Source organism: Dama dama, chromosome 23 (genome assembly GCF_033118175.1).
Source record: "Dama dama isolate Ldn47 chromosome 23, ASM3311817v1, whole genome shotgun sequence".
Classification (NCBI taxonomy): domain Eukaryota; kingdom Metazoa; phylum Chordata; class Mammalia; order Artiodactyla; family Cervidae; genus Dama; species Dama dama.
Window position 1 is genome coordinate 81,064,642 of NC_083703.1, and position 27,070 is coordinate 81,091,711.

The 27,070-nt window shown below is 45.3% G+C and overlaps 1 protein-coding gene across 3 annotated transcripts in view; it reads right to left on the minus strand.

Moving 5' to 3' along the window:
- Positions 1-322: 322 nt before the first annotated feature.
- The window catches only part of BCAS1 (brain enriched myelin associated protein 1), a 98,621-nt gene continuing 71,873 nt past the window's right edge, over positions 323-27,070 (minus strand). For 2 of the 3 annotated variants that reach the window (XM_061127535.1, XM_061127534.1), the window contains 5 exons: positions 23,189-23,230; positions 16,082-16,255; positions 9,422-9,487; positions 2,878-3,141; positions 323-1,485 (listed from right to left, as the gene is read on the minus strand). In XM_061127535.1, the coding sequence (XP_060983518.1) occupies positions 1,411-1,485; positions 2,878-3,141; positions 9,422-9,487; positions 16,082-16,255; positions 23,189-23,230 (621 nt within the window). In that variant the 3' untranslated portion in view covers positions 323-1,410. The remainder of the gene's footprint in view (positions 1,486-2,877; positions 3,142-9,421; positions 9,488-16,081; positions 16,256-23,188; positions 23,231-27,070) is intronic. The other variant, XM_061127537.1, reaches the window with a different exon arrangement.

Below are 27,070 nucleotides of genomic sequence, written 5' to 3' on the forward strand. Positions count from 1 at the left end.
GAGACCAGACCCTGCCCTGTCCTGCTCTTCCTGGCTTTCCTCTGGGAGCCCGCCTTCGGGTTTGAATGTGCACTGAATCTCTGTCAGTGTGGCCAGAGGCAGTGTGTGTATATCATACATGTGTGTGTGCATGCATATGTGCAAATATACACGTGCACACAACACATCTGTACGCGCACACGCCGCCTGCGTATGAGGAAATCGAGGAAGATCTGGGAGAGGAAATAAGATGCAGGGGGAGCATCGATTTTCTGACATGGAAGATAAAGGCAGCTCAGACACAGCACAAGACCTGCTTTAAAAGCTGAACATTAAAAGATCGTTTAGATGTCAATGTATTTTTTTATTAAATCAGAAAAAGATACAGTATACACGATATCAGTCGATCATATGGCTGGGTTTTGAACTACATTTTAATACACCATGGTCCTATGTACTCCTCTGTACAAGTATTAAAAAAAAACTCAGGTATTTGAATAATCTGTAAATTTTTATTATTAACTAGGGTTATGGGAGGGTTTTATCAGAGCACATCCTGAGAACATTAGGAAATTACAGACAGACTTGAGATAAGTGTCAGACAGAACAGATGAAGCAAGCCCCTCAGCCATCTGAGAAACATTAATAATGTAAGATTGCAGAGACCAAATCTTTGTTAGGGATACGGGATGCGGGACGAAAAGGAGAACTTGGCGCCCCCTAGTGTTTCAAAAATAAACTAGCAACGTCTTTTATTTGGTTTGGTTTGGGGTTTTGTTTTTTTTTTTGAAGTTGTAATCCTCGCCCTTGTCACTGAGCCTCAAAAAGCAATTGTTTTTCCAAATCATGTCAAGGCCTCTCCAGTCAGTCTTTTCGCTCTCGTCAATAACGTTCAAGGACCCTATTTGAAAAACAACTCATCCATTCCTTTGTCATTCCCCACACATTCCATTCCAGAAAATTGGCAACCTCCCAACAACCCACAGCCCACGTTCTCCCTCCTTGAAACGTGAACTTAAACAAATGGATTTTCGCCTCTCCTCTTCAAGCCGAGAGGATGAGCACGCCTAGACTACAAAGCCTAATTCCTTCCAGCAGTCTTTTCCCTCTTGCAACTTACTTGCCCCTGGCCTTTTTTCTAACGTAGCCGGAATGCAGTCCTCTGCCCCTCCCCCACCCGGCGGGGTGCGCATCTTCGGACCTGGCCGGTTAACCTGCTCAGCCATCGTTACAGTTATTTACCGGGGAAGACTGGACCAGAGACGCAAATAATACACCTCAATATACAGCAGCTCAGGCTTAGCTCGGAGGCAGACTTTCATTGGATGGCCATCAGAAGAAAAAAATATACACATGGAGAGGGTTTGGGGGGAGATGAGTCGGGAGGAGACATCTCGGTCGCGGAACCTGATGGGAGCCGTGAAGATTTGTTTACTTGGATTTGCCCACTGGTCCGATGGACACGGGGTCTGTTTGCACTTGAGCGTCCAACATCCGCTTCGGTCCCTGGAGGAAATACAAAAGAAGGTGAAGATCTGTAATATCAACAACAACGCTCGCCAGTTGTGTAGCACTTTATGCCAGGTGCCGTCCTAAATAAATACGCCGGATTCGTGGGTGGCGGGTAAGAGAACGGTCTCCGGTGAGCCGCCCGAGTTCCATACGTGTGTATATTCCTTCCTAGCTTGGTGAAATCTTGGACAGATGACTGAACCCTCTGTGCTTCAGTTTCCTCATCTTTAGAATAAAGGTGATGACATTTATCTCAGAGGGTTGTTCCAAGACAAAGTGAGGCCTGGCTTATGATGCACTAAGAACAGACCGCGGGGTGGGGGGCGTGGGGGGCGGTCGGGGCGCGGTGCAGAAAACCGTCCACAGTTAGAGCTAATTTCCATCAACCCTCTATTCACTTTCTAACCATATTGGCTGTTTACCTTCCTTACAAAACGTATCTCTGCAAAGTTTTCATGTTAACACCAAGTGGGCTGCTTTCTATCTAAATCCAAGCAGCAGATACAGGAGGAGGAGAAAGGGGCCAGAAGGAAGGATGTCACCATGAGCGCAAAGGTCACATGGGGAGTGGCTGGCGGGGTCGAGGCTGGGCTGGGCGGGGCTGAGGGCAGTTAGAAACTCATTTTCCGGAGGCGTCGAGGCGGCAACGGTTCCCTGGTTGGTGACAAGCCTGCTACTAGCATTGCCCTCTCAGGAGAGGGGTCAGGCAACCCCCGGGGAAATGTGCCTGGCCTGGAAGCCCTCGGGCCTTGACTGGATCCTTGCAAAGTGGCAGGAAAGCCCTCCCTTCTTCTCCACCACTGTTGGACTTTCGGGACAACAGGAAGATGGAGGAATTGAGGAAGAAGCATTTCTACCCCAAATGGATGTAGCCATCATTAAAGAGGTGATGAATGCAAGGAAGCATGGCCTCAGAGAAAGCGCCAGTGACGTGAACTAGACTTAGTGTCCACCCACCGCTCACCGTCTCTGCAGGCATCACGGTGCCACAGCGCCATCTGCGCTCCAAGGCCGTCTGAGAAGTGTGCTGGCTGACTTTTCTGCTGTGGCCCCTCTATGGCCATTTCTGCTCTGTAGCAGCAAAACAGCCCCTGAAGGCGATAAGCAAGGGGCCAGCATTTCCTCGCCGGGCAGTTTTAAGAGCTTCCTCTTCACGTGGGGGTGGGCCAGGATCCTGCACAGCCGGCTTGAGCTGCCCCCCGCCCCGCGTCAGCATCTCACCCGCCTGCAGGCGCCGGGCTTTCTGCCCCTGGCACCCGGCAGGCGCTCCGGGCTTGTCTGGCACAGGCCCGGCCACCTGGTGGCCAGCCAGCCGGTCGCCTTTGGAGGCGGGACCCACAGCCGGGGCCCAAAAGCCCCGAGAGGGGAGGCGCCGCGTCTACGCACCAGGCCCTTGAAGAATCCCCCGAGGGACTGCCGCCGCTTCTCGGGTCTCTTCTGGGACTTGTCCCCGTTCGGCAGCGAGTTCGCCTCCACGTTGGCTGGCTCCACGCCTGGGGCCGGCTCTTTGGCTTCCTGCTTGATGCCCTTCTGCTTGTTGGTCTCCGCGGCTGCCTTCTTGTCCTTGGACGGGCCCTCTTTGCCCTTCTGGCCCGTAGCTGCCGCTTCCTGCTGTGGCGGAGCGACCACCTTCTCCGTGGGGTCCGAGGTCTAGAGCAAGTTCAAACAAAGTGTATTTTTAGTGGCGGCAAGACAACGCTCAGGAGCAGGTGAATGAATACGTTAAGACAGAGATGTTCAAAGGCTGGATGGTGTCTATGTGCTTGTGAGTCCTGGGTGAGACGGAAGAAAATAAGAAAAGATGTGTCATACTTTTCATGGTATGAAGTCAGAGCAGGGACATTTATTTACCAATCTGATCATTCATTCATTGCTTTTTACTCCTCCTAGAACTAGAAGCTGTTCCTTGGAGAACCACCCTTCTCTCTGGTTTATTCCCTGTGGTTTTCACACACTAATTTCATCCTTGGACAAGGACACATGACCCAGACCTGGCCAGCCAGAGCATTGTGTATGACTGGGCTGCTGGGATTGGTTCAGACTGGCCAAAGACAGCTAAACCTGAGCTGATCTCAAAGATACGCTAGAACAACCAAAAGAGAGGTCTGTTCCCTCTCCTTTGCGCTGGAAGCTATGAAGATAAAAGCCTGGAGCACCATTTCTAGGAAAAAATCTGCTTGAAAAAGAAACCCGTGGACACAGAGGCAACGCAGAGATGAGAGCTGAAGAGAGAGAAAGGGAGCAAGACCCCATGTATCGCTGCCATCACACTGGCCCTGGATCTAGCTGTTCCTGAAGCCCCTTTTCTCATGAGCCGGCTGTGAGAGGGTTTCTCCCACTTGCACCACATGTGACTTTTCCTGGGTACGCCTGCTCTTCTCTGCGTGACTGTCTCCCTTAATCTCTGGTGTGACACGGCCATTTCATAAAACAGCAGTAAAAGAAGGTAACTGTTTTATTTGTGGTTTTGAACGGACATCTTTTCGTGGTGAAGTGCCATGTTTGCAGTCCTACTTGGTTCTTGTGGTTTGAAGGAATGAGGCTGTAAAATCCAAAATTCTAGGTAAATTACAGATGCCCAAAAATCTGTTAGCAAGTAAAAGCCTTTTCCCCATAGTTTACTTGAACTGAAATGACGCTGGGGGCCATACAGATAAAATAAAAACGTGAAAGAGGCTAAGGGTTAGGATAATCAAGTGGTGACCTTACACTTGTAAAAGGCTGACTTTATTTTTGGGGGGCTCCAAAATCACTGCAGATGGTGATTGCAGCCATGAAATTAAAAGACGCTTACTCCTTGGAAGGAAAGCTACAACCAACCTAGATAGCATATTAAAAAGTAGAGACATTACTTTGCCAACAAAGGTCCATCTAGTCAAGGCTATGGTTTTTCCAGTAGTTATGTATGGATATGAGAGTTGGACTATAAAGAAAGCTGAGCGCAGAAGAATTGATGCTTTTCAACTGTGGTGTTGCAGAAGACTCTTGAGAGCCCCTTGGACTGCAAGGAGATCCAACCAGTCCATCCTAAAGGAGATCCGTCCTGGGTGTTCATTGGAAGGACTGATGCTGAAGCTGAAACTCCAATACTTTGGCCACCTCTTGCGAAGAGCTGACTCACTGGAAAAGACCCTGATGTTGGGAGGGATTGGGGGCAGGAGGAGAAGGGGACGGCAGAGGATGAGATGGTTGGATGGCATCACCGACTTGATGGACATGAGTTTGAGTAAACTCTGGGAGATGGTGATGGACAGGGAGGCCTGGCGTGCTGCGATTCATGGGGTTGCAAAGAGTCAGACATGACTGAGCGACTGAACTGAACTGAACTGAAAAGCAACCTAAGGCCAAAGAAATATTTCTCTAGTATAAGAAGAACAGTTCAAGCAATGCTGGCCTAAATGTTGGGGAGACAGATTGGAGTAGGGGGGACTGTGGTGAGCTGAATGTCACATGCCTTGTTTAAAAGGGCAACAGCTGCTCAGATCCACCAAAGATATGATTAGATTACAGCCTGGCACTGTCAGATCTATTGTTTTTCAGTGGAAACTTGACATCGAATTATGGTAAATGCAAAATATGTTCATTTAAAAACAGACAGCAGAAGCTTTAAAGCCCTGTTGACAGCAAACAGCCACAACGCAATTATTCCTGCTGCTTCATCTGGCCCGCTGGATACACAGGCACAGCTTATGATCCATAAAACTTACGTCACAGAGTTCTACGGCAAAGTGGCAGTTTTGATTCAGAAGCCAGAAAGTAATCATTTCACATCAGTGGATCAAACACACCCCTTAGACATGAGCAAGAAGACAGAGAAAAACTGTGCGGTCCTGAAGGCTCCCCCAGACTGCAGCACCCTGGAGAAGGGATTCCTTGGAGCAAAGCCTCAGGCATCCAGGGCTCCCTGAGAAGCTGCTATACAAGCACACCTCCTGAGTGCTTTTGTTGGATCCCAGCTGCCTAAGTTGTGGCGGATGCTAAGAGGTCAAGTATAACAGGCACCCAGAGCAGACACTCGCCTCAGAAGGAGACAGACACCCCCAGCACGCTGCTCTGCCGAAGGGCAGAGACCAGCGGCCCTGCCACCCTTGTTCCCACACCCCGTCAGCTGGCTTTGCCCCGCAGAGGATTTCAAGACACGGCGAGTAGCTGAGCGCTCATTGTCTGGGGTCAGGAGAACATGGCGTGGCTCTGGTTTCACGCATCCTTGCTGTGTGACCGGGAATAAATGGTGTGACCGCTCAGCTTCCTCTTCTGGATGGGGTAACAGTAACAACAACACAATCGTACCTCCCGGCACTGCCAGGACCACAACAGCTGGTGACGGAAAGCCCCCGGAGGACAGGGCGTCTGGATGCCGGACATAAAGGGAGCCACTGCCCTGGTCTGTCTGGGAGTGCGGGCGTCCCAGGACATGGACCTTAACAGCTTTAAACCAGAAGTTACAGTGTGCTCGGTCGTGTCTGACTCTCTGCGACCCCGTGGACTGCAGTCCGCCAGGCTCCTCCGTCCATGGGATTCTCCAGGCAAGACTACTGGAGTGGGTTGCCATTTCCTCCTCCAGGGGGTCTTCCCGACCCAGGGATTGAACCCACGTCTCTTGCGTCTCTTACATTGCAGGTGGATTCTTTACCACTACCGCCACCTGGGAAGCCCCCAAATCAGGAAAGTCCTGCAAACTGGGATGAACTGGTCCTCCTGGCTTAACACTCAGCGATGACTTTGTGGGACGGTGGGTCCCAGTGCCAGGTACAGAGGAGGTGCTCAGGAAATGTTTGCTGGATCGGGTGCCCCTGTGTCTCACCGGCCTCGTCCTAGCCCTGTTCATCCTGCTGCAGCCACCGGGGGCTTTTCTCACTTGCACAGACTCTGAAAGCAGAGCCTTCTCCTGGCTGCGCTGCTGCTCGGGCTGTCTCAGGGCTTCAGGGGCCGCCTCGTTCCCATCAGGTCTCAGCCCAGCTGTGCTCCTTGGAGACGCAGTCCCAGCAGAGTCTGAGGAAGCCTGACCCCTTCTTGGGGAACACTGCTGAGTTTTCTTTATATGTAGGGTTTCTTTGCTCATGTGGAAGTGTTCTGACTCCCTCTGATGGAAGGGAAGCTCTAGAAGGATAAGACTGCCCTGTGTTCCTTCCATTGCTTTATCTCCAGCACCTCACCTGACACATGGTAAGTCTGGAATGAATGGCCAGCAACCGGCCTTCCCAGTGTTCCCAAAACATTTCCCTTAGCACGTCACTCAGGTGTGAAGTGGGGAGTTCCCACAAACAGCTCTCCTTTGACACTGATTTTTTTTCAAGAAGGGAGCTTTCAGTGGGCCCTGTCTATTTACCACATGGTTGTGCCATCCCTATTAGCTTAATTTAAAAAAAAAAGCTTAGAAGCTAAATTCTGGAAGCAATACATGGCTGAGTCCTTTCTTTCAAGATGAGCTAAGAATCCGAACAGTGTATGATTGCTTTGTCATGAAATGCAGAAGATTTAGAACCTTTGCTTGTTGTTTGACCCTATACACTCTGAAAATTTATAACAAAAATTATTCACATCTGAATCATTTGAGTGTGTCCTCTCCTAGAACCCAGGGACGTTGGCAGAAGCTGGAGGACAAGATCATCGGGAGGTCCCATTTGATTCAGACACTGGAAGCCACCCAGGCTGGGAATTCCTTGTGCTTTCTGTCTGTGGAAGCATCGTTAAGGCTTTTATAACACAGGGAAAATCTAAAAGGAGCAGAGAATGTCTACCCCTCCTTCTAAAATTAAACTAAGCATTTGTCATCTCCCAATACTACACACAAATCTTCTCATGTCTGTATCCAAGACCCTGGAAAACAGAATTCTCAAAACATTCCTAGATGAGTGTAAATAGAAAGACATTTCCAGCTCATTCAGATTTCCAATGACTACAGTCAGATTTTAGAATCAAAATGATGGGCATAACTGTTTCACTGTCAGATTCCAGACAAAATGTACAAACATATTTAAATATTCCATAGTGAATAACAGAAGTTTATCATGTTTCCAAGACAGTAACCTTTGGGATTTTTAGTTCCAAAGGGGTCTAGAATATAGGTTTGGAGGAGGGGTGGGCATAGTAGTCAGTTTAAAAAAAAAAGATGAAAATAATCTGAGTGCTGTAAAAGGCAATATATTCCATGTTGAAATGTATAAGAGAAACCAACTATTATAGAAGTAGAAATAATAAATTATTTAGTAATTTCTAGAATGTGTGCGTGTGATATGAACAACATTACAGGGCAGTAAATTACCGTCAGAAGCCATGATAGTCATGAAAGAGCAGCAAAAGCTACGGCTTTATATGTTGAAGTCCTAATCCCCAGAGTGAAAGTGTGTGGAGCAAGGAAGAATCGGGTTGGCCAAACATTCGTTTGAATGTTTGTCTGAATGAACTTTTTGGCCAGCCCAATAATTAAGGCTAATGGAGGTAGTAAGCATGGAGCCCTGATTCAACAGGGTTGGTGTCTTTGTGAGAAGAGACACCAAAACGCTCGTTCTCTCTCCTCTCCGTGGTATTCTGTTATGGGAACTCATGCTGTTAGACAGCAACTAAAATTCACTGACTCCTCTCTACCAGGAATGTTCCAAGTGCTTCACACGTATGCTGCTAAGTCACTTCAGTCGTGTCCGACTCTGTGCGACCCCGTCCCTGGGATTCTCCAGGCAAGAACACTGGAGTGGTTGCCATTTCCTTCTCCAGTGCATGAAAGTGAAAAGTGCTCAGTCATGTCTGACTCTTCTCGACCCCATGGACTGCAGCCTACCAGGCTCCTCCGTCCATGGGATTTTCCAGGCAAGAGTACTGGAGTAGGGTGCCATTGCCTTCTCTGTTCACACGTATAGATTCATCTAAATATGACAGTCCTATAAAGCAGTACGTTTCCTAGCCCCATTATAGAAATGAGGAAACTGAGGCCTGGAGGGATTGGTAATTTGCTTTTAGTCACACAACCAAAAAATAGCTGAGCCAGGATTCACACCCAGACAGTTTGAAGCCTGCAGCCCATACTCTTAACCATGTCTCCGTATTGCCAAAATTAGAAGAATATTTGATGACATTTTTTTGGAAGTATATTTCTAAGTTAAGAAAGAGTGCAGATTATAAAATAGGATGTTGAGCATGAAATGATTCCCACTGGGAGAAAAAAAAAGATATGTATAGTTATACAAACAGAGCTATTTCTTTAGGATAGAGAAAATGACAGACACCACCCCCATGACCCTATGTCTTTCACTGGTCTGTTCCAGAAACAGCTGCTACTATGTACCAGGCACCATGCCGTGTGAAAAAAACAGGACAGGTCCCTGGTCCCTGCTTTGCTCCCCAAGCGCTCCAGACAGCGGTGGGAGGGGGAAGGGGGAGACAGATGACTAACGGACAAATGACTGACTGCAGTGTGTGGTAAGTGCCATGAAGTAAAGGCACGAGGTGCAGTGATGAACGGTGGAAAGGGAACAGGTTTTTGAGGAGGTGACGTTTAAGCCAAGATGTGAAGAACGAGGAGGAATTATCCATATGTAGAGATGGAAGAGCATGTGTGAGGCTTTACAGTAAGAAGTAGCTGAGGAAAGCCAGCTTGTCCGTGAAAGTATTTGGAGTAAAGAATTAAGGCTAATTAATGTCATAAAGATGGGGCCCTCAACTAACAGAATTAGTGTCTTTGTAAGAAGAGAAATCAACACACTCATTTTCTCTCCTCTCTCTGGTACCGTATGGTAGCTCATGTTGATAAACACAGTAATGAACATTTATTACATCTTCAAAGTCTAAGATGGTGCCTGGTATATAGTAGGTGCCCGACCTGGAGATGTCAGACGTGTTGGCTGTGGTTGAGAACTCACTGGACATGAAGCTCGAAAGAACCAAGAACATAGCAGCTAAACCCACCACCGAACCGAGCTTACAGATCACTTACTTGGTAGCCGGAGTCTTTCCCATTTATTTCTTCAGAGTGGGTGATCCCTCCATCCCCTTTCACTGACTAAAATAACAAACAGACAATGGCCTTTCAGCGACCACAAGCACAGCAACAGGGAAAATGCAAGGGAGGTTCTGAAATGGATGACCTTAGTCTTTCATCGCTGAGATGCAAGGTCAAGATAAATGGAAGACCAACGAGAAACGCATTACTCACGAGACGTACACTTTCCATGTAGTCGGTAACCAGAGTCTGATTAAATTCAAGTGTTGGTCTCCAAAAACAACAATAAAAGGCTTAAATCCTGAGATTATGTTATTCTGGGATAAATAAGTGATGATGAAACTACTGATGTTGGAAGCAGAACATCGGACATACAGAAAGTATGAATGAATACACGAGGCGTTAAACGGTTGGCAGCTATCCTTTGGTGACATTTAGGTGCTGGGTGTTTTGGCACAGCTACTTTCTGCCCCTTGGAGAGAGATGGGTTATGCTGAACATTCTCTTTTCCAACATTTAGCACCCCTGCCACGGCCAGTGGCATCAGGGACGTGCTGAATGGGGTTGAAGTCACAGCTTTGGCTCCTTAAACCGACAATCTAAACCAGAGGTTCTACCAGTGTGGTATGGCGCCAGCTGCTTCAGCGTCTCCTGAGAGCTGTCCAGCCCAAAGGCAAATTGGGGGTCTGTTCTCTGCGCACAGGTTAGACCCGTTCAGCTGGAAGCTGGCTTTCTTCTCCCTCTAGGTTTCCTGCATGGTTCTGCAAGGCCCATCTTCTTGAGAACAGTGAGCAGGGAAAAGCGTTCCTGGTTATTATTTTGCTCCCTCCAACCAGCTCCTTCAGGTCTCACCTGAAAGTGTGACCACTCTGGGGGTTCCCGGGGCCTCTAGAACTCAGGCTGTGTTGTCACTGACCCTCCTGCTCAAACACGCTCTATAGTGTCCTTTAGAACACAGGGCCCTGCCGTCATGAGCTGGCCGTTAGGGAATGCTGAAAGGCAAAAGCCAACCAAAGTGATTTTTTTAAGGAAAACCTGAATGGACATTAGGAGTCATGTTACATCCCCCTAGGACAGAGATTTTTAACTTCCCTAAATTTAATTGTTTCAATTTGCTAGTGCTAGGTGCCTGCCACTTTAAGACTTAGATCTGCCTTCCTCTCCCCTTTGCTGCTAGCCTTTGGTGGGAGCTGGGGGAGGGGGCCTTGGATTGAGTCTGCGGGTTCCCTTGGCAGTAGTGGATCTAGGCTACCATCCTGAAAACAGACCCTCATGATGCCAGGGAAATCACTGCGAAGACGTTCAAAGTCTTTAAAAAAAAGTAAAGGAGACTGCCTGGAGCTTTTTTATGATTGTCCTCGGCTCTTCATTTTGAGGCATAGTTTAATAGTTTAGTTGCTCAGTCGTGTTGGACCCTTGCGACCCCGCGGTCTATAGCCCTCCAGGCTCTTCTGTCCATGGGATTTCCCAGGCAAGAATACTGGAGTGGGTTGCCATTTCCTTCTCCAGAGGGTCTTCCCAACCCAGGTGTCAAACCCGGGCCTCCTTTATCAACTGAGCTCCCAAGCTGCATTTATGAAAAGGTAACTGTATGGTGAGTTTAGATGAAGAGTCTTGTTAAGTCTGTCTGCGGTCTTTTCAACATCAGCAGGTACTGACAATTACTTCCCTGCTCTCTCTCTTCTTTCTTCCTCTTCTCTCTCTTCTCTTCCTTCTTCCTCTCTCTCTCTCCCCCCCTCTCTCTTGCATTCTTTCCACCCCCCCTCTTTGCTCTCTGCAGAGCCCTCTTTCAGCGATAAATTAAAATAGTTCCTGTTGGGCTTGGTACTCAAAGGACCATAACCACAGCAGCTTATTTTTCCCCCAGCTGTCAAAAATAACAGACTTGCTGTTTAAAGAGATGAAAAAATCTTTTCAGAGACTATTTAGTACTTTAAAGAACAGTCTGAAGACTATTAAGTAATTTCGGAGATTTCCCAGTGTGATATTATTGAGCAACTTTCTTTACAAAGTTTATTTTTATTCATGGGAATCAAAGAGAAGTATCTCAGGGCTTGGATTCGCAACCAAGACTTGCATGTTAATAAAATCACTTTTTAAATGTCTTTCATTGTGCCATGCATGACTATAGCTTCATTCTCTGAAGAATGTTTGAAGCATCTCTGATATATATCACTTATTCAAAATCCTAGTGGAAACGTTTGGTGGTCAGTTCCCATCTCTTTGAAAGGAATGCAAATGTATTTTGATAGAGATCTACTTCAACTGAAGTTGATATTTAAAAGAAGAATTGGGATGACATTTTATTTTAGTGAGTACAATAGCCTGATTGTTGACTAAATCAGCCTCATTACAACGGATTTGGATTCGAGGAAGTGGACCTGCTAGAAAGCTCCAGGATAAACAAAGGTTTTGAGTCCAACCTTTGTGTTTTACCAAGAGGCTCACTTGGAATGGAACTGGACAATTCAGGCAAAATGGCACAGCCAACGTAAATCTCATTTTAGTGGCAAGTGACACATTCAGAAAACTTGTGTCCAAGCTTTACGAAAGTCATGGATTAATTCTCTTATCTTTTGCTTTGTCGTATTTTCAGGTAAGCCCAACACTTAAAAATGGTGTTTCCACAGAGAACATTAATAAGAAAATCACAAAAGTGGGCCTTTGGCTGTTCTGTCTGATGTTAAAGAAAACAGCTCCCAGAAGCAGGGAGTACCAGGGTGAGCTTTGGAAGCAACGAAAGCCAAGTGTGCGTTCTGCCTCTGCCGGTCACAGCTCCGCGACCTCGGGCAGAGCCTTCAGTACCCCCATTTGCACAGTGGGGCAGTAAGAGGTTTGCTGGCAGGGTCTTTGTGTTACAAATGAGTTAATGCATGCATGTGCTTGGCACAGGACTGCCCACATAATTTGCCTGCAATAAACAAACGGCAGCTATTATTATTACTATTAATAGCTGAGACCCGCCAAAAGACTACAGAGTCCCCTTTCAAGGTAGGAAGCGATGCCAAGTCTCTGGTGAAGACGGGAATTGCCCCAAACAAATGCTACTTTAAAAAGCCTTTCCTTAAAGAACAACTTGGTATTCATATTTTAATACTCGGGAGGAGTCCAAGATTAAAAACTTTGGCTAAAAGACTCCTGTGTTTTGTTTTAGAGTTATCCTTACAAACAAGTCTCTTTTTTTCCATGAGACAGTCCAGGTCAGCAGGTTTTCTTAGACTTCCTAGATTGATGCAATTAACAAAACCCCTCTGATTTCACGACTGTCTCATTTGGACATTTAATTTTCCCAATATTAAAGTTTAAGAGTCTTTCTTATCTAAGCCTGAAACGGTTATTCCAACAAAGAGTTTCTTACAAAATCAATGGTCTAAAGAAAGAGACAGGAGGAGGATTAAAGGAAACACTGACAATAGTTTGCACTTTTCAAGTATAAGGTGTTATTAATATTGACAAAGTGAAAATCTACATCTTTATACTTCCATCCACCACCTTTCTGGTTTCATCTGCCCACCTGGTTTGTGGGTACCTGAATACAGTTCTCTACCCACTCACTTTGTAAAAATACCCTAGTGCTTCAAATAGCCAATTTCTTGACCCACCGTTGAATTAATACACATAAGAATTGCCTTCTATTTAGGGTGTGACAGATGTCTTAGCTATTCCTCGCAATTATTTCAGAAGTCTGTAGGAGCCCATATGATTTTTGTGAAGTGCTACATCTACATGTGCTCAATGCGATTTTAAGACTTAGATGACTCTATTTTCTTTTCCTTGAAATATAATTATTTGAAAAATGATTTTTATGAAAGAATAATTTCTGGGAAAAAAGATCTCTTTAGAAATCAACTGGACAATGCAATTATTAAAAAAAAATTCAACCAAGAGGTACTTTGCCATGAGATAGTAAAATATGCTATCTGAAAGAAATTTAAGGGACGTGAAGATTAGAAAGTAGAAAATCAATGGTCAGATGAATTGAAACCCTGATTACAAAACGAGGGTGATGTATTTGCAACTGAGTTTTTTCTTCTATTAAAGTCAATTATTTTAAAAAATTTATTTATTTTTAATTAAAGGATGATTGCTTTACAATACTGGCTCATTACTAAAGTCAATTAATATTAAAAACTATATTCTGCTAAAAATACCTGAAGTCAGTTTAAAATATTTACTTATTAAATTATAATGCTTAGGTACATACACACACACACACACACACAAAAGAAAAAATCCCATAGTGATGGGCCAGATGCTGTCTATCTCCAAGCCCTGAGAGAAGATTTTAATTTTTCTTACAAAAACCCAAAGACTTTTGTTTGGAAGCCATGAAATGTTAACTGGAAGTGTTTCCTGAAACTAACTGCTAAAGCCATCTTGCAGGAGTGTACTCCATGGGGATATTAACACCTGTGCAGAAAATAGGCTATAACGATGTTCATGCAGTTTGGTGAAGCAGCTGAGATTGTGAGCAGAAGATACATGCTACGTGCTCACTGAATGTGGCATAGACGTCAAAATAAATCTGTTTTCTTTACTAGGTTTTGTTCTCTGTGAGGATGGGGACCACATCTGTTTATGCTCACTGTTGCATTTCTGTTGCCTGTAATATCGTGGGAACTTAATGATGTTTGTTGAGTAAGTGAATAAATGAAATGCAGAAAGTTGGCAAGAAAGCAAAGTCCATCAATAGAGCAAAGGCTCATCAGAACATGATAATGTAATGATAATTCAGTATATTTCTATATGTATATTTATATGTAATGATGATTCAGTATATTTATATATATTCAGTATTAATCATGATAATTCAGTAATGTCAATGAACAATTAGGATATCTGGAATTTTAGGGGAAACCCCAACCATCATGGAAGCGTAGGGGTTTGAACACTGAAAAGAGGCACTAATATTCAAATTCCAGGTCTAACCTTTTTAATGCGAAACAGGAAATAAGAATAATGGACACTATGAGACCTGATGCTATGAATTGACTGAGGGTTACTTAGGGGAAATTATGTCCTTGTCTACCTCATCCCTATCCTGCAGAAAATCAATTCCAAGGGACTTTTATTTCCAATTTGTTCCCCTAACAGTTCAGACTTACAGTTTCTACTGCTATAAAACATCCCCAAACATCACCTAGTGGACGACTCTGGAGGATGAGTTTAAACAGGGGACCTCACTTGAATTCAAGGATGTGTTTGGAATGGATGCAGTGGGTGGTTGAGAGGTCTTTCATGCTTTATCTGGAGTCCCTCATATCTTTCTCTCTTTTAAAGGAAGAAGTCTCATGTCAATTATTTGGAAGACAAGGCCATTCTGTTTTCCTTTTCTTTTTTCTTTTTTGTATCTTTCAGCTCCATCCAGAAATGAGGAAGCTGGATCACCCTCGGTGTTATGGCGAGTTATCTGGGGATCCCATTTGTAGCTCAGACGGGCTGCCAAAAAGGGGCCAAATGTTCTTTTCCTTCCTGATGTCATGTACAAATTGATTTAAAAATCTCAAATCTCGATGCCTGTTTTCAGTGCCAAATTGCAGAATAACTGGCCAGGAATATAGATGGGGTTCCAGTCATGCAGATTGCCCACTACTTCTTACTCCATGAGAATTCGGCAATAAAAGAAAATGAGTCCCATCAGCAATTTCTGACAGTGATTTTTAATATGCCTCATCTCCCACTGGCAAGGGTTTTGTTCTGTTTTGTTTTGTGGACTAGAAAGAATTCCTTAACAGGTTGAGCTTGTGAAATTAGAGAGTTGCTTTCTCAAAGGATTAAATTCCCAAATACTCCTGGAAATAAAGGCATACTATAATGAAATTCTTGCTTTTCATTAAAATGGAATTAAACCAATGACCTTTTACATGTTTTTTTTTTTTTTTTGTCTGTGTGTGTGTGTGTGTATTCCAAACAATTGGGGTTTGATTGCATTATATTATTTAAGTTCCTGAATGTTTAGATATTTAATATACATAACTCTTCATAGATGCCCAAAGATGTCTGCCCACATTCTTTCTATGCTATAGAAGTTAAGAACGGCAAATTCACCAACTAAATTACACATGCTATTAGGAAACTGTCATTTCCTTTCATATCATATCCTGTCTGGAACTGTCTATACACTGGCTTTGCCAAATTTGTGTCACTCACACATCCCCTTCAAAAGTTTTCCAACATCAAAATATAAATTGAACTATTTATTACTCAATCCTTTAAAAACGCCTTATGTGCTTTACGGAAGTAAAAGACATATTTTCAAAGGAAACTGCATATTATTACCATAACGAGGAAAGTGGAATTGCTTGCCAAACACAGAAGGAAACTTTTAAAAATAAATAAAATGAGAAATAAATAACATAATTTCCAGGCGGTTACTGTTGGCTGCCCCGGCTCAGGAGCCTAGGCGAGCTCTTCCTTTGTTAAGAAGGAAGTTAGCAGGGGTTAAGGGTTAAGGGTTAAGGAAAATGAGCAACGAAGAGACATTCTCTGTGATTGAATCAGCAGGACGAAAGGGAATTTTCTCTGCACGGTTGGTATTTAGTTGATATTCCCTCCGTACTACCTAGAGCCCTGGCTGACCTCCTGCCTTGGGCTCCTGGATCTCAGAAGCTGGCGCGGGCATTTCCGTTTCCCTGGACCGGAGGCAGAGCTTACCATCTGTCTGAGGAGCGCCAGCAGGGAGGGCCTCGAGGCTTTGCGGTCTCCTCTTCTGGGCGTCTCTTCTGCAGGCTGAGGTGTACGCTCTCCTTCTTCGCTGAGATCCACTGTTTGTAAGGCTGCTTCTACTTCCTCAGACTCTACAGCCTCTACTGGTGATTCACACACCACCTGGATCGTTTGGCCAGGTGATGAGGCAGTGGGGGGAAAAGAAAACATCCCCAGACATGTTTTATAAAGTGGGGTCCTGGTTGTCCCCTCACCCACAGGGTTGCTGCAGATCGGAGCCTAGAGCCGTTTCTACACGGGCACGTCGTCAGACAGTAACCCGTCACACCAGGTGCTCTCCGAAGCCAGGGATTCAGAAGAGGCAAACTTCCTGCCCGGCGAAGCCACAGGCTTTGGCCAAGGACTCCCTTTTAGGAAAGGCCCTTCAGGTCACACGCAGTACCTTTTTCTCTCTATTAGACCCTGTTAGGCTCATTTGGTCTCCCGTCGAGGTGAGTCACGCCTGGCTTACGTGAAAACCGGGCGTCATCCTTCCCTTAAGGGTCCTACCTTGAGGATGGTAGCAGGGATGGGTCCCACTGCACAGCCCAGCTCCCCAGCGCTGGAGAGAAACCACCCTCTTTGCGGAAAGGATGGCGGAAAGACCTCTCATTCATGGCCTTGACTTCCTCATCACCACTTCCTACTCCTCCTCAGAAGAGCCATTTGTTCCTGTTGCTTAACTGAAGTTCCTGCTCTCAGAAGCAGGATGAACTCGACGAAGGAACTCTAAGCTCGCAGGGTCCTCAGCGAGCTGTCTGAGCCGCTGGCCCGCAGCGGGGCCGAGACAGAAGCCCTGCCCTCAGACGACTCACCTGAGCCCCGACTCCAAACCCGCCTGCCTGCACGGCCTCACCCCCTCTGCGCTGTGCTCCTTACACCTGGGGCGGCTTTTGTGTCTGCATTTGTCCTGGAACAGGACAGAGTTAACTGGCCTGGAGAGAGTTTTATAGCTTCCTTTTTGTTTCCGCAGGCAGGGGTTGGCAAACTTCTACCAAATTCTTCCCAGAGTCTGCTTGGGGATGGCCCTTGAGCTAAGAATAGATTCTACATTTTTAAAGGGTTGGAAAAATGGTTTAAAAAGATGAAAAAATTGGCAACAGAAACTCTATGTAGCCGGCAAAATCTGAAACATTTACTATCTGGCCCTTTCCACAAACACTTGCCATCTCTGCCTCAGAGAGAAGTCTCCAGAGCCAGTGGCATCTCTGCCTTTGTTTTGGCTGGTACCAGACCCCCAGCTTCCTCCAAATCCTTTTCTTGCTGTTAGGGTTGAGGGGAGGGGAACAGAGTCATTTCCAGAAACACAGCATGATTGTGGAGAAAACATTTTCCTTTCTTCATGCAGAAAATATCACTGGTTTGTAAATAACCCAAATGATCTGAATTGAGAAGGACCCTTCCTTCGATATTGTCAGTTGAAGCAAGAAGGCATTCATCAACAAATCAACATACAGACACATCGTAAAACATGGCAATTAAATCACAGCACTCTCTCCCCACCTTCCATTTCTTAAGGTATTGATGAGTTCCAGCATTTCCCTTTTGTAATCTAAGATCTAGTCAGGGAATTATAAAGTCTAAAGTCCCAGAATGCACGGTAGGTGACGTCAGCATGGACTGACCAGGGGTAAGACAAAAGGAGTGGTGGGCGCTCTGGCAAACAAAAGTTAAGTTGTCCCATCAGAAGATGTTAAGAGACTAAAAGGGCTGCGTTGGCCAACAAAGCCTGTCTGTAATGAGGTTTCTGCTGCTGGGGTGCTGAACTTTGACCAAGGCCTAACTTTAGGAAACCACGCATTGACTAGGGCAAAATAAGAGCCTGGGTTGGCGGTCACGTGTGGTCCTGGATTTCCACATCCGGGACTGATTTAATCCAATTTCATTTCTGTAAAGTAAGTTCAGCCGAAGAGCTGGCAGTCTGCTACAGTGACTGAGGGCAGCGTCCAGCGCCAGCCGGCCTGGGCCTAAGTCTAGACTCTCCCCCCCAGGGGCTCTAGTCCAAGGTTCCTGCACCATCGTTTTCTCATTTCTTGATGGGGATAGTACCCACATCAGAAAGTTGTCTTGAGAATTAAATCAGGCAACGTATTTAAAGTTCTTAGAGCTGCGCCTGACACAAGTAAGCACTCAGTGAATATCAGTGGTTGTCACATGGGCACGGGTTATCTGAAACCGCCCACTATGCACGTATCCATTATTTAGAAAAGATATCAACAACTATCTCCTATTATGTCAGACGTACAAGGTGTTTAATATGTTACCTCAGTAAAGGGTTACTGAGTTACTGGGGACAGCTCAGTCTCCTTTACAGATGAAGCGTCTGAATGAGTGAATGATACAGTCAGTATCATACCGGTTACCCATTTCAATGAGGATGGAGCTGTTAGATATATGTAACCAGACATCTAACAGTGTCTTAACAAAGAACAGGATGGGACAGGACATTATGGGGCTGGTTTGGTGGCTCCACAAAGTTTCTAAGATCCTGGCTTCTTGCTGTCCTCTGACTCTGCCATCCTTGGATTTTCATCCTTTTATTTGCTACCTCATTGATATAAAGTAGTTGCCACAGTCTCAGGCATCACATCCTCAACCCAATGTCCTAAGAAGGGAGGAAGGTCACAACAAAAAATTTTCTCCAAGTGAATTTCTGTATTTTGATCCTTTAACGCAGAGTACATCTCATTGGCCAAACGTAGGTTACATCCTTATCCCTAGATTAATTATTGCTGAAGAAAATGGGATTTGGTTTAGACAAATCGCAACCAAACACTTCGGGCTGTGGTAGTGACCAGTCTTACCTAAGATCAAGGGGAAAGGGTGCAGGAATGAGGAATGGCCCTTAGGTAGGTAGTGAACAGAGTCTGACTCATGACTCTGGGTTTAGAATTTTTGTGTCGTTGAAGAAGCAAGTTATCTGTGTGTGTGTGTAGGGATGAGAGGGACAATTACTCATATGATAAAACGACTATATGGCAATAACTTTGTAAATCAACTTTATTTGAGTGCCAATGGCTTCTTTCTGGGCCTTTCCAAATGTCAAGAGGTGTCAACTTATAAATCCTAGCCCACAGTCCATTCTTCAAAACACAACTATTTCAGTAGGGAAAAAAAAGAGACTTCCAGAGACTCTCATTAGCTTTGAAGTCAGGCCAAGAAGTTGGCTTTCAGCAGCCAAGGGGGGAAAAAAGATCCATTAACATCCAATGTGGAAATCTAGAAGGATTTGAGCTAAGTGAGGATCTTATTTACATATACAGACATGAGAATTTGATTTTTCTTTGGATAGTTTTCTAATTTCTTTCCAGGCCAGAGCTTTGGAAAAAATGCTATTCCTTATTCAGAATATACGACTGCATTTGTACATTTTAACTTTGGGTGTAATGGGCATAGTGAAAACCAGATTTGCACTATATTTTAGAATTAAATTTCCTTTGCTTGATTTCAGCTGTTGTTCAGTTGCTAAGCCCAGTGCCTTGCGACCCCATGGACTATAGCTTACCAGGCTTCTCTGTCCATAGGGTCATGTCCAGGCAGGCATACTGGTGTGGGTTGCTATTTCCTTCTGCACGGGATCTTCCCAGACCAGGGATTGAACCCACATCTTCTGCATTGGCAGGTGGATTCTTTACCACTGTGCTACCAGGGAAGCCCTTGACTTCAGTAGGGGATATGTTATATGTCGGATGAAGATGGCCAGTATGACTAACACAGGAAATACACATTCAGCAAAAGGTTTCACTTTTGCCTCTAATATTATACCATATTTACTCTTGATATTTGGTTTATATAGTTTTTACTAGAGCTACGAGTGTCAGAAACTGATTTATAGCAAAATAGATTTCTTGCACTTAAGCTTCACCTATGCCATGATAATATTGATAATATTGACAATTTTTATTTTAGATTTTTTTTAGATCCTTTCTGATTTGATTTATAACCTGATTATTTGATTGCAAAGACATTCTAGAGATTTTATTTTTATACCCAAGTCACAGCTGATACACAGCATAAATGGGGGGGGAAGAAAGGACTTTTGCTATTGAAAACCACTGGCATTGGGGCTTGGTTGTTACTGCAACACAATCTGGCAGATGCTGACTGATAAAGCATGTGAACCCATTGAAGTCGATGGAAAAGAACAAATTCCAGGACATGTATGGTTGCTGCTGGCTGGGTCTCTCCTTTGTTCTGCCCTGGCTGACCTGATGCTGAAAACCTGAGGAAGGAGCCAGGCCTGGACGGTGGAGCCAAGGGAGAGCGTGAGGGCCAGCAAACCTCACTTTCTTTTTCTCCAGGGAGGGCTGGGTGTGCTCTCACTTGCAGCTGATAAGTTTGTCACTAAGAGAAAAACAGCAGACCTACCTGTTCCCCTGACCTTGGAGCTTATAGGGAAGGGAGGCTTTTCCCCCATCATGAGTTAGAACACTACCTCAGGTTAACCAGTGTTCCAGACTTTTTCAGATTCAATATTCTCTGTAATCGGGATAAATAAAAACTTTCCCCTGATAGAACCAGAGGTTCATTCTATGAAAAGTTAATTGGTTTCAAAAACCTTATTTTTCTTTTCATGAAAAAATTTGAAATCCCTCTGATTTGCGCTGGTTGATAGATCAATTTTGGGAACTCGTGGTAGAGATACTTTTTAAAAGTAAACTCAACCACATTTTAGCCGTAAGAAGTCGCGAGTGAAAAGGCTCTTGTAATATGGTTAAATGACACCTATTTGTCCCATTCTGAAAGTTTAGAGTACAGTCCATTGCTCTGACTAACACCACCTCTTTTACTCAGGAGAAGGAAATTAAACTGATTGTTTTTCATACCTCTTCACTCCCTGTGGACACGGAGTCAGCTGTGAGCTGTGTAAATTTCACAAGGAAATAGAAACCCTGATCGCTGGGAAGCGCCCACTTCCTGATGTCACACCACATGTACACTGACGTTCCTGCAGGGGGCGATGCACTTCCTGCAAAAGGCCCTGGGATGACTCCACTCTGCCCTTGCAGCACGAATGCATCACAGGAAGGAAGGTGTCTGTGTTCTAATAAAACTTTATCTATAAACGCCGAAATCTGAATTTAGTATAATTTTCATATATCACAAAATCTTCTTCTTCTTCTTTTTTTCCCCAACCATTCAAAATGTAAGAACCATTCTTATTTAGCTCGTGGGTCATATAAACACAGGTGATGGGCTAGATTTGGCCCGTGAACTAGAGTTTGCCAACCCCTGAATTACTGAGTTCTTTTGTGTTTCAGGCATTATTCACGTAATTCTCACAAGAACCCTTACAAGGGGTGGGTCATATTATTATGGCCATTTAAGAGATGAGGAAACTGAGGTCCAAAAGGTAGCACAGCCTGGGGTGATGGGGCCAAGATCACAACGTATTTACCTTATTCTTTTCAACTAGTAGTCAATTAGAGATGAAATGTGGAATCTTAAAATGAGAACATTATTGGTAGGGCTAAGCAATTTAAAGCATTTAAAAATGCTTCTTTATTTTCTTGAAAAAATATTTTGTGTTCGCTTGCATCTCTATCTGATTTTGTGTTATCTTTTGGTATCAGTCATTTAACTCTAATTCATGTTATTTTTCTGTTCTAAATTTCACAGTAGAAAGTGAGGCCCTGTCTATTTGCCTGTTAGAGATCTACTCTGTATTTGCATATGCAAGCTGCAAGACACACGGGATTCCTCGGATAGGCAACTACACACAGACATACAAGAAGACGTTTCACTTCAAAAAACATGGAACTTGGAAGCTAACAGATGCTTTGGATTTAACCTGCAGCTTTTAAATTTAAAGTTCCTGGGAAGAAGACTCATGGAGTTCCCCCTTGTAGGGTGCTGAAATAGAGAGTCAGATTTTCAAGAAAATAACCAGTAAACTCATGAGAATTTTCTGGAATTACAAGAGTCCTGAGGTTTACGAGCTAGTAAATTTGGCTCCAGAAAGGGGGAGGGAGAAGGAGGGGAGAGAGAGAAGTAAGGAAGAAGCAAAGAGGGAGACAGGAAGGAGGGAGGGAGGAGAGAGAAAGAAGCAACGGCAGCAACAACGCAGATTCCAAAGCTCTCTCTCCCAACGAGAATCACGACATAGCCATTCCAATTTTTACTCATCACAGACAACATTTCTGGACATATTTGGATTTTTAACTTCTGCTCAGTTCCAGCAATTAAATAAAAGTGAAAACACAAGCCCCGTCCATGGCAAGCAAACAGAGACACCACGGAAGAGCCAAACATATTTTGCTTTGGCCAAATAATAGTGATCAGTTTCTATCTTAAGGAGCTGTGAACTTACATAGCCCACTTATAACATTTTTTCCAAAGACTGCACTTCTTTTAGAGCAGACAGCTGCTGCTTTGGGTCTGACACTCACAAAGCCAATTTGTTCATCTCCCTGGAAGATTTTTTATAATGATACATTTGTGTGATGGCTTACACGGAGCCATCTTCTTAGACACAAATGCACTGTCTTGAAAGTCTTGACCATCACTCTTGGAAATTAAAGGCCCCAAAGAGAGTGAGGTTCAACTTGTGTCTGTCAAGTGTAGACCCAAGGAGTCTGCTCTCCTGCCTGAGAGAATGTCTCACAGCATCTATTGCAGCAATATGCTCTGATGCCTGGTGCAACTACCTGCCCTGAGTACCACCCACGGTTAGTAGAGAATCTAGGTTGCCATGGAAATAAAGGCGAACGAGCAATCAAAGTAAAATGAAGCAGAGAGTGCAGCATCATGTCCCTTAAGGAAGTGACAAGATGTTCTTAGGCTGAGTAGACTCTTTCAGCCCCTAAACGGTAACAAATGCTAAAAATGTGTGCTCTGATTCTGCATTTTATCTGCATGGATTCAATGGGTGTTACAACTATTGATCCAAAGTTATTTCCCCATGGTCACTAATCATGTGAAAGGGTGAAAGAGTCTACAGTGGGTGAATCACACTTGGAGCATGCAAGAACCCATAACCCCAGAGCTGACGTGCCCAGGGGTCCATCACACCAGAGATGACTATGGAATGATTCTGTCATTTCATGTGTAACTTACATTCTCCTCTGCACCTGTGGGGACTGAATCCTCTTTAACTGACTGAAGGGAAGATAAAAACAAAAGCAAGAGTTAGTATGTTACCAAAACCAGGGCTAACGGCTTTCTGGTGCCATTCTTGGACATTGCTTATGCCACCTTGTTCCAAGAAGAACTCAAACGAGGTTTATACAAACATAAACAGTGTAAATTAAATCACGTATTTTAAAATGCAACGAAGGAACAATAAACATACAGATTCAGCCTGAATACAAATGGAGTGATGAGGGGATGTTACAGAAACACAAACGACGCTCTTGGCTGTGGGCAAGTAGTAATAACACCTTTGCCTTGACAGTTCCTGGTAGCTGTTGAAAAGAGGGACCTACGATCTGTCACACGAGATAGTCACTGTTGGGTAAGACGCACAAGCTGCTCAGGAAAATTCTGGTAGTATGTCCAGAGCAATCCATCCCATGATCCTCTGAGAGGAAGTGGGCACTGATGTGATAAGCAGGGTCCTCAGCCTTATCCTGATGGTCAGGCAGTGGCCAGCGTCTGAAGCTGCTTCTTACCAGCCTTCGATGTGGGCCAAGGTCATTGTGCCAAAGAGCAGTCTGGTTAAAGTACTTCTGTGGAGGGCACGGGGGCTGGGGTCCAGCATAGCCAGCTTCAAACCCTGTTAATCCCTGCAGTAATTCTAGCATCTCGGTCCTGTCCCAGATTCTATCAAAGGTCAATGTCACAAAAGTCCTATCGGTTTGCCGAGCTCCATTTCTTGCAGTTGTTCTGACGCATTTTGGAGTGGGTGATTGGTGCTTACGGGCCACTGCGAGACTCACTTGTCAGAGCTGGATTCTCTTCCCAGAAAAGTAAGCTTGAACAAAATATTTTATAAATAACTCCAGGGTGTTCATAAGTAAGTGTCGTTGCTCAGTCGTCTCTGACTCTTGGCGACCCTGTGGACTGTAGCCCACCAGGCTCCTCTGTCGGTGGGATTCTCCAGGCAAGAACACTGGAGCGGGCTGCCAGTGTCCACAGACCCTTGCATTTCCTCTCTTGGCCTCCAGGGCAAGAGCTCTGTCTCTGTCGGTGTTAGTTTCTTTCTTTTTGCCTGTGCTGGCTCTCTGCTGCTGTGCTCCGGCTTCTCTCCAGTCGCGGCGAGCAGGGGCCAGGACTTCTCCCTGCGGTGGCTTCGCTTGTGGCGGATCGTGAGCTTCAGCAGCTGTGGGACGTGGGCTCAGAGGCTTGGCTCCTGGGCTCTAGGGCACAGGCTCAGTAGTTGCTCTGAGGCCTGTGAGATCTTCAGGGATTGAACCTGTGTCTCCTGCACTGGCAGGCGGATTCTTCACCACTGAGCCATCAAGGAAGCCCCATCGATGTTGATTTTGTCCCAAGCTCTGCCTTTATTTTTACCTTGCAAACATGCAGTGTGAGAGAGAAGGGAAGCTGACATTCACAAACACATCCTCTTCACTTGGCGCTTTGTGAACATCATCTGACTTAAAGTGGTCCCAAGCGGACAGTATGCCCGTCTTCACTGACACAGCAAGAAGCAGAAGTACAGACAGCTGGAGCCACTTGATTAGGGTGTACAACTAGGAAATGATGGAAACGGTTCCAAGAGCCAGTTCCCCCTGCCGTGATGACCTGAAGGATCAAAGACAGTTTTTGGTAACTGTGTGAGCTTCTTTCTCTTCTACCAGAGTTTTCTCTCTAGATGAGATCTTCAGATTGGACCACTAATTTCTACTTATCTTCTTCTCACACTAAAGCTTACCTGAGCACAGAAAAATGTCCCTAGAATGGATTGTGGGTTTTCTGGAAGCTTCTGATTGTTGGAAAATCATAGACCATTCAGAAGCGATTGCCAGTAGTGTAGCTGTCTTGCAACCACACCCCTTCTTCCCGAGACCACTCGGGTACTATTAATCCTATGGAAAGGCAAAGAATTAAATGATATTTTAAGCAGATTGCCTCAAACCTGACCCACAAAAGTTTCAAGAGTCAATATATTATCTACATTGAGCTGAAAAAAACCCTCCCACCATGTAAGAACAGCACTTCTGGCTTTCCAGGCTCTCTCTGCTATCCCAGGGGGTTGGAAGGAGACTAGTCCGTGTGCTGGTTTCCTGTGTTGGGAAAGTTCTTGGCCTTTGACGGCTCACTGTTTTCCAGAGGAAGCTAAGAACTGAGGGCAGTTGAGGCTGAGATGCAGAAGGGACGCCTCCGGACAGCGAGGTTTCTGGCATCTTCATTACGGCTCCGCGCATCCTGATCCTTCTAATGTTTCGGGAGCTGGTGTTATAAGTACTGTCTGTTCCGAAAGAAATTGCTGTCTCCTACTTTAAAGCTATGAATGAGTGAGTGAGTGAAGTCGCTCAGTAGTGTCCGACTCTTTGCGACCCCGTGGACTGTAGCCCACCAGGCTCCTCCTTCCATGGGATTCTCCAGGCAAGAATACTGGAGTGGGTTGCCATTCCCTTCTCCAGGGGATCTTCCCGACCCAGGGATGGAACCCAGGTCTCCCATATTGCAGGCAGACGCTTTAACCTCTGAGCCACCAGGGAAGCCCCTTTAAAGCTATAAAGCTATACTACCCAGCAAAACACTCCTTATGTTGGGAATTAGTCCAGTGGACCATTTCTCAAAGTAACTTGCACACTGTTTTCACAATTCTTGACCTGTCCGTGTACCATCTGTATTTACTTGATAGTTTTCTTTATGTTGACTATCTTTTCACTTAAACAAATGTATTTTAAAAGAAAACAGCTTAACATGAATGTCTATCAACGTCCTCCCCGTAACAGAAGAATGTACTAAAACCAACCGCAATGTGTAACGGTGCTCATCAAATTCTAATTATTTTTAAGTCTTTGTTAAAAAGAGAGATCAGCAAGTGTTAACACAACAACAACAACAAAAAGCTTCTTAATACCAAGAAGAGATCTTATAATTAACGTCACCAGAGGAAATGGAACAGAGTGGAAAGAAGATAACTTTGTGTTACGTGAGGGATCAAGTGTTTCGCGTTGTCTCCCGGAGCCATTCAAAACCATCCTGCACTTTCTTGTACTTGCACACTGGCTTATGGCACAACCTTAAAGTTGGGGTAAGTTGACACATCCGGTTAGAAGAAGGACCCCAAACGGGTAGAGAGACACCAGGTTCGTTTCCCGTTAGGGTTCGACACGCGTACGACAGCCTGCTCAGAGCCCAAGTCCCGAGCATCTCGGACCGTGGGGTCAGGTTCAAACTCACTGCTGTGCCTTGCAGCCTCAGGCGCGTCAACCCCGTCTCTCTGAACCTCTGTTCACAAAGCAAACGTGGGCGACTGGACGGTTGTTCTAAGGGACACTCACAGTACCGCCTGTGAAGGGAGAGGCGCGCCCGAGGCAGAGCTGAGTCTCGTCTAGTCTGGGGGCTGGGGTCTGGCCACAGGGCAGCTCCTCCCAGCGCAGACGCCAGGACCTTCCTTTCCACGGGCGTCAGAGACGCTGCAAGGTCTCTGACGGGAAGAACAACTTGAACTATGCTGCAATGAGGCTTCAGTTGTCTACAGTCTTTTCTAGAAGTGAGGGGGTATGGGAGGAGCAGAAATAAAAATTTTAAGAAATGGGAAGAGAACTCATCCGTGGAAGTCAAGGACTCCGGGCGAGCCAGCGTCCTGCAGGGGAAGTATTGGGGAGGATGCCGGGGGTTGGAGAGCCCCTTAGCCAACCCAGCTCAGCTGCCCGAGAGCTGGGCGTGCCCTGGGGAGAAATGGGCTGCCCCGAGCAGCTGCTCCCGGAGCTGAGCTTCACCCAGTTTTCTCCACCGCCTCTCAGGGGCAGGGGAGCGGCGGCAGGCTCCGAGGACATCAGCAAGGCGTGGGTGAGTTGGCATGGACCTTCTCTTGGTGGC